The sequence below is a fragment of the Arachis hypogaea genome, chromosome 5 (genome assembly GCF_003086295.3).
Source record: "Arachis hypogaea cultivar Tifrunner chromosome 5, arahy.Tifrunner.gnm2.J5K5, whole genome shotgun sequence".
Classification (NCBI taxonomy): Eukaryota; Viridiplantae; Streptophyta; class Magnoliopsida; order Fabales; family Fabaceae; genus Arachis; species Arachis hypogaea.
Genome location: NC_092040.1, coordinates 4,735,396 through 4,750,759, shown reverse-complemented (window position 1 = coordinate 4,750,759; position 15,364 = coordinate 4,735,396). Strand labels below are relative to the sequence as shown.

Below are 15,364 nucleotides of genomic sequence, written 5' to 3'. Positions count from 1 at the left end.
TTTAATAAGTCTCTTGAAAATATTGTTCCCCATGCCTTTGTGAATAAATAATTGAATATTTAATTATTGCTAAGTACTATTTGGATTAAGTATATTGTTATCAGAAGAATTCATTATATACATTATAATATTGAAATAAAACCCGTAAATTACCTAAGCACGCGGTTGAAAAGTTCAAATTAGTAATAGATCAAAAGTGGTCAAATGCATTTCCATTTCCACTTTAGATTTTCCTACGCTAATGAACAAAGAAATAAACCACGTCGTGATTAAGATAATAAAAAAGAGTTATGGCAATTGGGGATTGTTAATAAAATTTATTACATAGTGACCAAATCATACTTGACTCGGTGTAATTCACTAATTCAGACCACCGTGAAAATGTTGACTTCAGTGAAAGAGATCCTTGATCAATGTATAATAAATACCAAAAAATAATATGGCAAACCAAAATTTACCGAATTTTGTAACAAGAAAATTTCAAATTTTTGGATGGTTTAATTGCATTGTCGTAAGAGAGTAAAAAAAGGTTTCAATAGAACTGTATGTAACATAACTAAGCAAGTGAAACTAAGTCACTTTCAAGATTTTATTTTTTCCACTACATATCTTCACCTAACTAGGATTTCCTAAAGATATTATTCAGCTAAAGCAAGCATCCTCTCGAGGGTGATTTTCACGTAGGCCCTTATATGTCATAATGGATTGAGGTTAATCCTTGAATAAAACCAAACTTACCGCTTCAGCTATCTAAAAATGGCAAATCGAAATATGTGATAGTGACAACAAAAACACTAAAGCATAGCATGTGAACATCAAGCATCCCGAAATGAACTCCAATCATAAAAAAAGACAACCTACTAAAAAAAAAGAGAAAATAAGAAAAGTGCATTCTTGTACCATGTGGCTGTGTGTTGATTTTGGTAGAAGGCGAGAGAAAAAAGATAATTGGAAGGTGATGAATCCTTTGGTGGGGTAGGTTAAATAATTAATTATTAAAAGAATAAAAAGAAAATATGAGAATTGAAGGTGGTTATTGCAGTTAAGAGGAGGTTTTTAAAGAGATAGATAGTGTAATAACTAATAACTAATAACATTGAAGAGAGAAAGAAACCGTGTTTGACCTTGTAAAATACACAATCACCCAATCTCATTCTTTCATTGCCATCAACACAGACTCTTCCACGCAAAACAGAGGACAAAGTTGAATTCCAAAGCAGAGACTTGTTCATATTCCATTAAGAACCTCACTATCACTATCACATATTCAAATTCTCTTTAAAACCAAACCCCATTTGCTCACATCGCACACAAATACCAAAAACCGTACATGGCGGATATAGTAAAGCATATTCTTTCCAAGCCGATTCAGCTGGCGGACCAGGTCACCAAGGCCGCCGACGAGGCAAGTTCCTTCAAGCAGGAATGCTCCGAGCTCAAGTCCAAGACGGACAAGCTGGCAGCGCTGCTCCGTCAGGCGGCGCGTGCCAGCTCCGATCTATACGAGCGACCCACGCGCCGGATCGTGGAGGAAGCCGAGCATGCGCTCGACAGGGCTCTTTCTCTTGTCCTCAAGTGCCGCTCCAACGGTCTTGTAAAGCGCGTCTTCACCATCATCCCTGGCGGCGCGTTCAGGAAAACCGCCGTCCTTCTTGAAAACTCCGTTGGAGACGTCTCCTGGCTCCTCCGCGTCATCTCCGGCGCCGACGGAGACGACGAGTACCTCGGGCTCCCTCCGATCGCCGCGAACGAGCCGATCCTCTGCCTCATATGGGAACAGATCGCAATCCTCTGCACAGCTTCCCTGGAGGAGCGGTCCGACGCGGCAGCATCTCTGTCGTCGTTAGCCACCGGCAACCAGCGATACGGCAGATTGATCATCGAGGAAGGAGGAGTGAGTCCGTTGTTGAAGCTCTTAAAGGAAGGAAAAGCAGAGGGGCAGGAGAACGCGGCACGCGCCATCGGGCTGCTGGCGCGTGATGCAGAGAGCGTGGAGCATATGGTACATTGTGGCGCGTGTTCTGTATTCGCTCAAGTGCTTAAAGAAGGTGCTATGAAAGTTCAAAGCGTGGTGGCTTGGGCTGTGTCTGAAATGAGCGCTCATTACCCCAAATGCCAGGACATGTTCTTGCAACATAACATCATAAGATTACTTGTTGCTCACCTTGCCTTTGAAACTGTTCAAGAACACAGTAAGTACTCCATTGTTAGCCTCAAACCAACTTCGATTCATGCTGTTGTTTTGGCCACTCATCATGATCATCATAATCAATCTAGAAATCAGCTTCATAGGGTTGTTACTACTACTATGGCTATGCATGCTGCTAATAATGCCAAAGCCAATCAGAAATTGGAGAATCATCATCATTCATATTCCGGGATTAACATGAAGGGGAGGGATCTTGAAGATCCTCAGACCAAGGCCCAGATGAAGGAGATGGCGGCCAGGGCGCTCTGGCATTTGGCCAAGGGAAACTCTGCCATTTGTCGCAACATCACGGAGTCTAGAGCGTTGCTTTGTTTTGCTGTTTTGCTCCAGAGGGGTCCTGAGGCTGTGCAGTACAACTCTGCCATGGCCGTGATGGAGATCGCGGCCGTGGCAGAGAAAGATCCTGAATTGAGGAGGTCTGCATTCAAGCCAAACTCCCCTGCCTGCAAGGCTGTGGTGGATGAAGTTCTTAAGATCATCGAGAAAGGGGATTCGGATCTCTTGATTCCTTGCATTAAGGTTGTTGGGAGTCTGGCAAGGACTTTCCGGGCCACCGAGACAAGGATGATCGGTCCCTTGGTCAAACTGCTTGATGAAACAGAGGCAGAGGTGACAAGAGAGACATTGATTGCGCTGACCAAATTCGCCTGCTCGGAGAATTACCTCCACCTGGATCATTCAAAGGCCATCATAGGCGCAGGAGGGGCCAAACACCTCATTCAGCTTGTGTATTTCGGAGACCAGATGCTTCAGATTCCGGCCTTGCTTCTGCTCTCTTACATTGCATTGCATGTCCCTGACAGCCAAGACCTTGCACAAGCCCAGGTTCTGGGAGTTCTTGAATGGGCATCAAAGCAATCTTCTATGGCCTTAGATCAAACTCTTGAGGAATTGTTGCACGAATCCAAGAGTAGGTTGGAGCTCTATCAGTCTAGAGGAGGCTTAATGCCTTTCCATAACCATAAGTTGCATCAATAACTAATACACTCCCTCATTCTAATTTGTAAAGATTGTTTTCACTTGTTAATTATTCTGTGAAGATTCATGCGCAGTTGTATTCATGTGAAGTTAATAGCTGAAAACTATTAGATGATGATTTAATCAAACTTGTTAAATTATTTAATGATTTTTAAATATCAAACTTCACATGAAAATAATTACAGGTGAGTTTCACCTCATTATTTGTTACATTGAGAGTGAGACCTCAACTCGCTTTTCAAGTCTTCAACACAAGCTAGTTGAAAAGTGATTGCTGCCTTTTTGAACAATGAACATACATATACATATGTTCCTTGTTCAAGTTGACCTGGGTTTTGGTCATGGTCCAAACTCCAAAGAGATCTAATTTCTAGAGTTGGACACTTCAAACTATCCCACGTTAGGGCTACTTGCCATTGATTCACAATATTTGCATTATTAATGTGATGCATTTATTTTAAAGACTACATAAAAATAATAAATATTGTGAACTAGACTCTCAGGTTAGAATCCGAAACAAGAGCATTAGAGCAATGAAATATGGCAAATAAAAGTCAAACCATGTATAAAATTTTATTGATGTGGACTACTTTTATTTAGTAAGATAAGTTGTTTAGATTCTTTTAATACTTTAATGAATACATCATACATGTAAGGAGTAATAACTAATAAACAATCAGATATATAAAGGTTTTGACCAAGCTCTAATTTTTATAAAAGCTAGTGGCATGCATGAAGTCCAGTAGTTTTAACTAATTAGTTAATATATAAGGTTTCGAACACTAATTTAGTTTGACTATAACCTAATAAGCAATAACACAACACCTCAATTAAATCAATGACTATGCACCAGCCTACAATGGACGAACCAAATGTATTAAACATTTAAAATTACACTTTTTTTTGGGGGTCTGGATTTAAAATGACACTTGTATTCACCTCTGTATTTTTTTAAGAAAATATTCAGTGGGAGTGTGGGTACTATTGCGGTATTGCCAAGCTGCTTCTTTTGTATTCTTGGGTCTGATTTTATTGTTTTTCGTTGTGGAGTATTTCCAAGCGTAAACAAAAACCCTTAGGATCACATATCAGATTGGGCCGAAACTTGAAAGGCTTTTCTTCCAAACAACCTATGCATGCTTGCACCTAAGATGTTCCTGCATAGCCTATCATTGGGAAAATTAAGAGGGAAACGTATGTTTGATTTCCAGGTCGGGTTGGGGGCTTTGAGTTTTTGTATTAGGTTTGGGTCAGATTTTGGTCTAGATCTCTAACCAAAAAAAAAAAAAAGCCTATCATTGGTATTACTATTAATCCTTCCTACAAGGCGCTAGAGTGGATACAAGAGAAGATTCTAGACAAAATGCAAGGATAGAAAGAGAAACTTTTAAATCAAGCTGGAAAGGAGGTTTTGATAAAGGCTGTTATACACGCGATTCCAATCTATGCCATGAACATCATCAAATTCCCTAAGTCTTTTTGCAAAAAAATTGAATCAGCAATTGCAAGATTCTGGTGGACTAACAATGGTAAGGAAAGACGCATTCATTGGAAGAGCTGGACAACAATGACCAGGAGCAAATTAAACAGAGGCTTGGGGTTTAAGAATTTTGAATGCCAAAACACAGCACTCTTGGCTAAGCAAGCTTGGAGACTTCTAAAGGAGGAAGAAGCAATATGGGCTCGGATTCTAAAGGCCACTTACTATCCTAATTGCAGCCTATGGGAAGCGGGAAGAGGAAGGAACACATCATGGATATGGAAGAGTAGGTTGGAGGGTAGAGATTTTCTCAGAAGGGAGGGAAGGTGGAGTGTAGGAAGTGGAGCAGGGATAGACATTTGGAAAAATAATTGGGTGGTAGGAATTGACAAGTTGAGGAGAGTCGGAGAAACTCAACATAGAAGAGTGAGCGAGCTAATAAGAGAGAGCGAGGGCTGGGACTTAGACAAAATTCGGGATATTTTTCATGGTAATGTGCTTGAGCTGATAACCAGAATGCCTATCAGTTTGATTAATAAGAAGGATCATTTTGTTTGGCCGTATAGGAACGACGGACAGTACTCAGTCAGATCCAGATACCAGGCAGCGAAGGAGGAGAAAGATACAAGGGAAGAGGCAATGCTTAGCAAAGCTTCGACAATCCAGAACTTGAAGGAGGTATGGGATAGGATTTGGAGGTTACCAGTACCAGAAAAGGTTAGAATATTTTGATGAAAAACAGTGCACGGAATTTCGCCAGTGAACGCGAAATTATATCAACATAAAAGTGCTCTTACACCGATGTGCAGCATATGCCAGGAACAAGATGAGACAATTGAACATGTGCTATTATTATGCCCGTGGACTAGAGCGGTGTGGTTTGGATCTAGTCTTCAAATCGTGCCTACGGCTTTTATTGTGGGATATTTTGATAAATGGTTCATGAATACAATTGACAAAATCAAGAGTGTGGCAGGAAATGAACAGGACAAAGTTTTGTGCAATCTAGGATGTGTTTGTTGGTGTATTTGGAAAGCAAGGAACCAGCACATATTCCAGCAAACAAAACTCAATCCACAACAGACAATAATTCATTCAGAATAGATTACAGCAGAATACCTTATTACAACAAAGGACTTAAACAGAGATAACAAAGTTATAGCAGGCAGGAATGGAGAGAGTAGAAGAATTACCTGGAGGCCTCCTCCTCGCAACAAGGTGAAAGTGAACATAGACGCGGCTTTTGACAGGGAAACAGGAATCGCAGCATCAGCAGCAGTGATCAGGGACTGGCAAGGAAAAATCATTACTGGAATATCATCAAAATTCAAGACAACATCAGTTTTAGCAGTTGAAGCACAAGCATACAGAGAAGCTCTTATTCTCACAAAAAATCTCTAGATAAGGAACTGTATAATTGAATCAGATTGTTTACCCCTGGTTCAAGCGATCAAGGCAAGAACGCCCTTAGCTGAAGCAGACACAATCATCAGGGACATTCTGCAAATGCTGGAAGAGGCATCGGATGAGGGAGCTACTTGGACTCCACGGGAAGGTAACATCTTAGCTCACCAACTAGCAGCGATGGCAGCAGAAAATCAGCTACAGAGGCAGTGGACAGTAACTCCACCTGTACAGGTCAGAAATATAATCAGAACAGAAGTAGGATTCACTAATCTTTAGAATAATCAATGCAATCGAACTCAAGACAATCGGGTTTCAGTTTCAACCAACCTTCAACGAGGTCAAAGCAACGAAGGATTACCGGGGTGGGTGGAAGCAAAAACCTGGAACAGCCATGCATTTCAGGGGGAACAGAGGCTTCAGCCCACGACTTCGCATAGGCCGATGAATGACTCTAGCTGGGACACTCTGATGATTAAAGTTGCAGAGGAAAAAGAAGAAGAAGAATTGTTTCAAGACAGCACCAATACCAAAAGGACCAGGAAGGATGACGTAACAGAGAGAGACATAGTTGTAGGGGAAATGCAAATTGTTCTTAGTAGTACAGAGGCTGAGAAGGCGGGCCTATACATGCCCCAACCCCAGCCATGAGTATAGTAAGTTGGAACTGTCGGGGTGTGGCGGCAACCACGACAGTTTCCGAATTAAAAGATCTTTGCAAAAAGATCAAGCCGGCCATTATTTTCCTTATGGAAACAAGTGCTAAGGAATGCAAAATCAGAAAGTTAAAGAGAGAACTTTGTTTTGATAAATCCTTTTGTGTAGAACCCCGGGGCTTGTCCGGAGGTCTAAGTCTTTTATGGAATAGAAATATGAATCTTGATATTTACTCTTGGTGTCATAATATTAAATTTTAAATTACAGATTGAAAAGGAAATAAATTGGATTGCCGTTTTGTGTATGGAGACCCCCAACTTTAGGCAAAGAAGGAAGCAATGGAGGGATTTAGTAGCTCAAAATCAAAATCAAAATGAACCACTGTTGTTCATTGGGGATTTTAATGATATTTTGAATTAGGAAGAAAAATTGGGCTTACACCCAAAGCCAAGAGAGCAGGTGGAAGAATTTAGGAATTTTGTGAACAGCAACAGATTGATGGACATCGATCTTAAGGGAGGAAAATTCACATGGTTTAGCAAACCTAGAAATAGCTTCGTTACAAGAGAAAGGCTAGACAGGGTCCTTGTCAACTAGGAGTGGAGGAGATTATATCAAAATGCAACAGACACAATCATCAGGGACATTTTGCAAATGCTAGAAAAGGCACCGGATGTGGGATCTACTTGGACTCCATGAGAAGATAACATCTTAGCTCACCAAATGGCAGCGACGGCAGCAGAAAATCAGCTACAGAGGCAGTGGACAGTAACTCCACCTGTACAGGTCAGGAATATAATCAGAACAGAAGCAGGATTCACTCATCTTCAGAATAATCAATGCAATCGAACTCAAGACAATCGGGTTTCAATTTCAACCGACCTTCAACGAGGTCAAAGCGACGAAGGATTACCGGGGCGGGTGGAAGCAAAAACCTGGAACAGCCATGCATTTCAGGGGGAACGGCGGCTTCAGCCCACGACTTCGCATAGGCCGATGAATGACTCCAGCTGAAACACTATCAACATAAGGAATATGCTCAGTGGAGGGGACGATGCCAGATTTATGTCTGGGCAAAATCTCACTTGGCATAGGGAATACAGCAGACATATCACGGCTGTGAGATCAGCAACTACAGGAAGATTTCAAGGGCACCACCGGGAGCTTCAACGAGGGATGGACTCCGTGCCGGTTGACCATGGAACGCCCACAGTGAACAAGATGCGAACTGGAGCTGGTGACTCCGACCAGGAGGAACCATTACAGGATCAGCGCCATGCATGAAGTTTTTGAGCACACGCCTCAATCTCGAGGAAGAAGATGTCTCTGCAGGTTAGGGTCGGGCATTGGGGCTGGAGAGCTGGGCGGGTTCAGGTTCTGGGTTTAGGGCCGGGTTAGTCTTCTGGCCCATGGCCAAGTCAAAAAAAGTAAAATTCTCTCTACAAGAGAGCACATTTCCTCTCTACAGGAGAGTATCACTACAGGGTTACTCCAATTTGGGAGTTGCTTCAATTTCAACCAAAACATAAACAGTTACATTAAATACCATACAATCTTAACCTTCTGTTACCTCCACCTCACAACCCAACACCTTTGATCACACCTTCACTTCTCTCTTCAAACTAGTTTACCACGCTAGTCAATTAACCAACAATCACAGACATCTACCAGTAGCAGTGCACCAAAAGAAGATACACAAGATGCCACAAAACATGCCAAACTTTGGAAGATAGTCGATAGAAGGAAAAACAGTCACTATCAAGCCAAATAGCGAAAAGGAACATAAAGTAGACAGCATCAATTTAGTAGGACAAATCATATCAAACAAAGAAATCCCATTTAGAAGCAGCAAAAATGCCATTATGGGAATCTAGGAAAACCCAGAAGGAGTTTCCATCTCTGAAGTGAGACGTAACAAAGTTCTGATAAGCTTCAAGGATATGTGGAGAGGTCTGTAGATATTGAAAGGGGGACCATGGAGTATAAAAGGTCATCTCCTAAATCTCCAACTATGGTCACAACATGAATCAATATCGGAGGTCAGCCACCAATATATGGAGTTTTGGGTTCAGATACATAGGCTACCATTGGAGAACATGAATAGTGAAACAGGCAGAATTATTGGAGACATGATGGGGATTGTTATTGATGTGGAAGATCCGATGAGGAACCATGTACTCATAAGAACTTTTTTAAGGGTAAGGGTAGCCGTGGATATTCTCAAGCCTTTAGCCACAGGCTTCTATATGGCAAGGGAAAACCTCCCCAATATCTGGGTTCATTTTAAATATGAGTGCCTTCAAGATTGTTATTGCATGAACTGTGGGGTTATAAGGCACAGCAAAAAGGAATGCAATAAAGAGATGGTCATGGTGGCGTGGAATCCAGACGTACCCAGATATACCCATGGGCTAGGGGTAGACCAAGCCAAATCTCTGAATAGGGGAGAGAGAAAAAGATGGAAGCAGAGCAAATCACAAGAAGGGGATGAAGAGACGGAGGCGCGTGACATCCAGGACAACTATGAGAGAGTGAAGGAACTACAGGATTCTGTAGCTAGCAGAGTAGGTAGAAATCTAGAAGAGTGAAGGAAGGAAAAAGGAAAGAAAGTAGCATCAGAAAATAAGGAGCAGTTAGGGCAAATAGATCTCAGAGCTGCAGAGCAGGTAGGAGAAATCCCTCTTAATCAGCTGAGGATGGCAGAAAATCAAGGGAGTTACAATAGAAGAGCTGAGAAGATACTAAAGAAAATTATGACAGACTTAAATGAGATCAGGGCCATAAAAGGAAGGAATACTAATGGGTCAGGCCTAATAAAAGAAGGAATAGAATCTGGGTACTAGACCGGGAAACAACAGGGAGAACAGAAAAGCATTAACCAAGAAGGAGGAAGCCCAAACAATTTAGACCATACAAGCCTAATGGAAGTGGACCAACAAGGCACAAAAAAGGGCAGGAAAAAAGAAGGATGTAGAAGGCAGCATAACAATACGGAGGATGATTTGGGCCCAAAGACAATAAGAGAAATTCTGAAGGCCAGCTTTGGTGCAAAAAACACAACAAATGTAGCAGGAGGAACGGAACAACAAAACAAAGGCAAGGCTTTAAAATCTAATGAGGACAGCAGGGATATTTGGGAGCTCAGAAGAATGGAGGAAGAGAAAGATGGCATGGCAAAAGAGAAGAACCTAATTATACAGAGAACAGCTGGAGGAGGCACATATTTTGTGGAGCTAGCCGAGGAAGAGGACGAAGATAAAAGTGGAAAGAAGGAGACACAAGCTTTGCATGCTGAGTGGAAAAAGAGGCTCACAATAGAGATCATAAGAAAGTTGAACATCAAGAGGAAGAGGGCTAAACAGGACCCTCTGATGATCAAAGCTGCAGAGGAAAAAGAAAAAGAAGAATTGTTTCAAGACAGCACCAATACCAAAAGGACCAGGAAGGATGACGTAACAGAGAGAGACATAGTTGTAGGGGAAATGCAAATTGTTCTTAGTAGTACAGAGGCTGAGGAGGCGGGCCTATACATGCCACAACCCCAGCCATGAGTATAGTAAGTTGGAACTGTCGGAGTGTGGCGGCAACCACGACAGTTTCCGAATTAAAAGATCTTTGCAAAAAGATCAAGCCGGCCATTATTTTCCTTATGGACACAAGAGCTAAGGAATGCAAAATCAGAAAGTTAAAGAGAGAACTTCGTTTTGATAAATCCTTTTGTGTAGAACCCCGGGGCTTGTCCGGAGGTCTAAGTCTTTTATGGAATAGAAATATGAATCTTGATATTTACTCTTGGTGTCATAATATTATTAAAACTTATATTACAGATAGAGAAGGAAATAAATTGGATTGCTGTTTTGTGTATGGAGACCCCAACTTTAGGCAAAGAAGGAAGCAATGGAGGGATTTAGTAGCTCAAAATCAAAATCAAAATGAACCACTGTTGTTCATTGGGGATTTTAATGATATTTTGAATTAGGAAGAAAAATTGGGCTTACACCCAAAGCCAAGAGAGCAGGTGGAAGAATTTAGGAATTTTGTGAACAGCAACAGATTGATGGACATCGATCTTAAAGGATGAAAATTCACATGGTTTAGCAAACCTAGAAATGGCTTCGTTACAAGAGAAAGGCTAGACAGGGTCCTTGTCAACTGGGAGTAGAGGAGATTATATCAGAATGCAACAGACACAATCATCAGGGACATTCTGCAAATGCTAGAAGAGGCACCGGATGTGGGAGCTACTTGGACTCCATGAGAAGGTAACATCTTAGCTCACCAAATGGCAGCGATGGCAGCAGAAGATCAGCTACAGAGGCAGTGGACAGTAGCTCCACCTGTACAGGTCAGGAATATAATCAGAATAGAAGTAGGATTCACTAATCTTCAGAACAATCAATGCAATCAAACTCAAGACAATCGGGTTTCAGTTTCAACCAACCTTCAACGAGATCAAAGCGACGAAGGATTACCGGGGCGGGTGGAAGCGAAAACCTGGAACAGCCATGCATTTCAAGGGGAACGGCGGCTTCAGCCTACGACTTCGCATAGGCCGATGAATGACTCCAGCAGGGACACTATCAACATAAGGAATATGCTCAGTGGAGGGGACGATGCCAGATTTATGTCTGGGCAGAATCTTGCTTGGCATAAGGAATGCAGCAGACACATCACGGCTGTGAGATCAGCAACTACAGGAAGATTTCAAGGGCACCACCGGGAGCTTCAACGAGGGATGGACTCCGTGCCGGTTGACCACGAAACGCCCACAGTGAACGAGATGCGAACTGGAGCTGGTGACTCCGACCAGGAGGAACTATTACATGATCAACGCCATGCATGAAGTTTTTGAGCTCAGCACGGAGGTCCGATGATAATGGCGGATCAAAGACGCCTCAATCTCGAGGAAGAAGATGTCTCTACAGGTTAGGGTCGGGCATTGGGGCTGGAGAGCTGGGCGGGTTCAGGTTCTGGGTTTAGGGCCGGGTTAGTCTTCTGGCCCATGGCCAAGTCAATAAAAAAAAAGTAAAATTCTCTCTACAAGAGAGCACATTTCATCTCTACAGGAGAGTATCACTACAGGGTTACTCCAATTTGGGAGTTGCTTCAATTTCAACCAAAACATAAACAGTTACATTAAATACCATACAATCTTAACCTTCTGTTACCTCCACCTCACAACCCAACACCTTTGATCACACCTTCACTTCTCTCTTCAAACTAGTTTACCACGCTAGCCAATTAACCAACAATCACATACATCTACCAGTAGCAGTGCACCAAAAGAAGATACACAAGATGCCACAAAACATGCCAAACTTTGGAAGAGAGTCGATAGAAGGAAAAACAGTCACTATCAAGCCAAACAGCGAAAAGGAACATAAAGTAGACAGCATCAATTTAGTAGGACAAATCATATCAAACAAAAGAAATCCCATTTATAAGCAGCAAAAATGCCATTATGGGAATCTGGGAAAACCCAGAAGGAGTTTCCATCTCTGAAGTGAGACGTAACAAAGTTCTGATAAGCTTCAAGGATGTGTGGAGAGGTCTACAGACATTGAAAGGGGGACCATGGAGTATAAAAGGTCATCTCCTAAATCTCCAACTATGGTCACAACATGAATCAATATCGGAGGTCAGCCACCAATATATGGAGTTTTGGGTTCAGATACATAGGCTACCATTGGAGAACATGAATAGTGAAACAAGCAGAATTATTGGAGACATGATGGGGATTGTTATTGATGTGGAAGATCCGATGAGGAACCATGTACTCATAAGAACTTTTCTAAGGGTAAGGGTAGCCGTGGATATTCTCAAGCCTTTAGCAACAGGCTTCTATATGGCAAGGGAAAACCTCCCCAGTATCTGGGTTCATTTTAAATATGAGTGCCTTCAAGATTGTTATTGCATGAACTATGGGGTTATAAGGCACAGCAAAAAGGAATGCAATAAAGAGATGGTCATGGTGGCGTGGAATCCAGACGTACCCAGATATACCCATGGGCTAGGGGTAGACCAAGCCAAATCTCTGAATAGGGGAGAGAGAAGAAGATGGAAGCAGAGCAAATCACAAGAAGGAGATGAAGAGACGGAGGCGCGTGACATCCAGGACAACTATGAGAGAGTGGAGGAACTACAGGATTCTGTAGCCAGCAGTGTAGGTAGAAGTCTAGAAGAGTGAAGGAAGGAAAAAGGAAAGAAAGTAGCATCAGAAAATCAGGAGCAATTAGGGCAAATGGATCTCAGAGCTGCAGAGCAGGTAGGAGAAATCCCTCTTAATCAGCTGAGGATGGCAGAAAATCAAGGGAATTACAATAGAAGAGCCGAGAAGATACTAAAGAAAATTATGACAGACTTAAATGAGATCAAGGCCATAAGAGGAAGGAATACTAATGGGTCAGGCCCAATAAATGAAGGAATAAAATCTGGGTACTAGACCGGGAAACAACAGGGAGAACAGAAAAGCATTAACCAAGAAGGAGGAAGCCCAAACAACTTGGACCATACAAGCCTAATGGAAGTGGACCAACAAGGCACAAAAAATGGCAGGAAAAAAGAAGGATGTAGAAGGCAGCTTAACAATACGGAGGATGATTTGGGCCCAAAGACAATAAGAGAGATTCTGAAGGCCAGTTTTGGTACAAAAAACACAACAAATGTAGCAGGAGGAATGGAACAACAAAACAAAGGCAAGGCTTTAAAATCTAATGAGGACAACAGGGATATTTGGGAGCCCAGAAGAATTGAGGAAGAGAAAGATGGCATGGCAAAAGAGAAGAACCTAATTATACAGAGAACAGCTGGAGGAGGCACATATTTTGTGGAGCTAGCCGAGGAAGAGGACGAAGATAAAAGTGGAAAGAAGGAGACACAAGCTCTGCATGCTGAGTGGAAAAAGAGGCTCACAATGGAGATCATAAGCAAGTTGAACATCAAGAGGAAGAGGACTAAATAGGACACTCTGAGGATTAAAGCTGCAGAGGAAAAAGAAGAAGAAAAATTGTTTCAAGACAGCACCAATACCAAAAGGACCAGGAAGGATGACGTAACAGAGAGAGACATAGTTGTAGGGGAAATGCAAATTGTTCTTAGTAGTACAGAGGCTGAGGAGGCGGGCCTATACATGCCCCAACCCCAGCCATGAGTATAGTAAGTTGGAACTGTCGGGGTGTGGCGGCAACCACGACAGTTTCCGAATTAAAAGATCTTAGTAAAAAGATCAAGCCGGCCATTATTTTCCTTATGGAAACAAGAGCTAAGGAATGCAAAATCAGAAAGTTAAAGAGAGAACTTCGTTTTGATAAATCCTTTTGTGTAGAACTCCGGGGCTTGTCCGAAGGTCTAAGTCTTTTATGGAATAGAAATATGAATCTTGATATTTACTCTTGGTGTCATAATGTTATTAAAATTTAAATTATAGATTGAAAAGGAAATAAATTGGATTGCTGTTTTGTGTATGGAGACCCCAACTTTAGGCAAAGAAGGAAGCAATGGAGGGATTTAGTAGCTGAAAATCAAAATCAAAATGAACCACTGTTGTTCATTGGAGATTTTAATGATATTTTGAATTAGGAAGAAAAATTGAGCTTACACCCAAAGCCAAGAGAGCAGGTGGAAGAATTTAGGAATTTTGTGAACAGCAACAGATTGATGGACATCGATCTTAAGGGAGGAAAATTCACATGGTTTAGCAAACCTAGAAATGGCTTCGTTACAAGAGAAAGGCTAGACAAGGTCCTTGTCAACTGCGAGTGGAGGAGATTATATTAGAATGCAACCTTCACAGCCCTCCCGGTGATAGGATCTGATCATTGCCCTCTGATTTTAAAGCTGGAACCGAAAGAAAAATTCGAACGACACTTCAAGTATGAAGCATATTGGGAAGATCACAAGGATTGTGAGAAGATCATCAAGCAAGGATGGGAAAAGAATGAAAATAAAAGGAATAAATGGGAAAAACTACAAGAAAAATTCAAGATTTGCAAGAAGGAATTGGAGTAATGGAGCAAAAGAATTTTCACCAGAGCTGACAAGAAAATCAACCAACTTAAGGAAGAAATCACAAAACTATAGAATCAGAACTTTTAAGAACAACAGCAGGAAAGGATCAAGGATATGAAGGTTGAAATATCACAACTATGGAAGAAAAAAGAAAAGTACTGGGTCCAGAGAGCAAGATTAAAATAGCTAAAGTTTGGAGACAAAAATACCTCCTTCTTCCATGCAACGACAATTCAAAGAAGAGACTTGAATAAGATCGAAAGATTGAAGGACGCAGAGGGAAATTGGATTATAGGGAGCAAGGACATCATGGAATTAGTAGAGAGACACTTCATTGATCTTTTTTGCCACAACCACAAGGAGCAAAGTAGAGGAATGCACCCGGATTATCCCGAAAAAGGTCACAGTTAAAATGAACAGGGAGCTTCTAAAGGAACTGTCAGATAAGGAGATAATGGATGCAGCCTTCTGTATGGGAAGCCTGAAAGCGCCTGGTCCAGATGGTCTTAATGGTTTATTCTTTCAAAAGCATTGGGATATTATCAGTAGAGAGGTCTGTGATGTTATTAAGGATATTTTTGCTAGTAGGAGAATGCCATAGGACATGGGAGAGACTACAATGGTCCTGA

The 15,364-nt window shown here is 41.7% G+C and overlaps 1 protein-coding gene across 1 annotated transcript; it reads left to right on the top strand.

The window, feature by feature from the left end:
- The first annotated feature begins 468 nt into the window (after positions 1–468).
- LOC112800346 (uncharacterized) lies at positions 469–3,327 on the top strand. Its single transcript, XM_025842577.2, has one exon. It carries the CDS (start codon positions 1,331–1,333, stop codon positions 3,185–3,187), a length of 1,857 nt encoding a protein of 618 aa, XP_025698362.1. The 5' UTR covers positions 469–1,330; the 3' UTR covers positions 3,188–3,327.
- Positions 3,328–15,364: the final 12,037 nt, after the last annotated feature.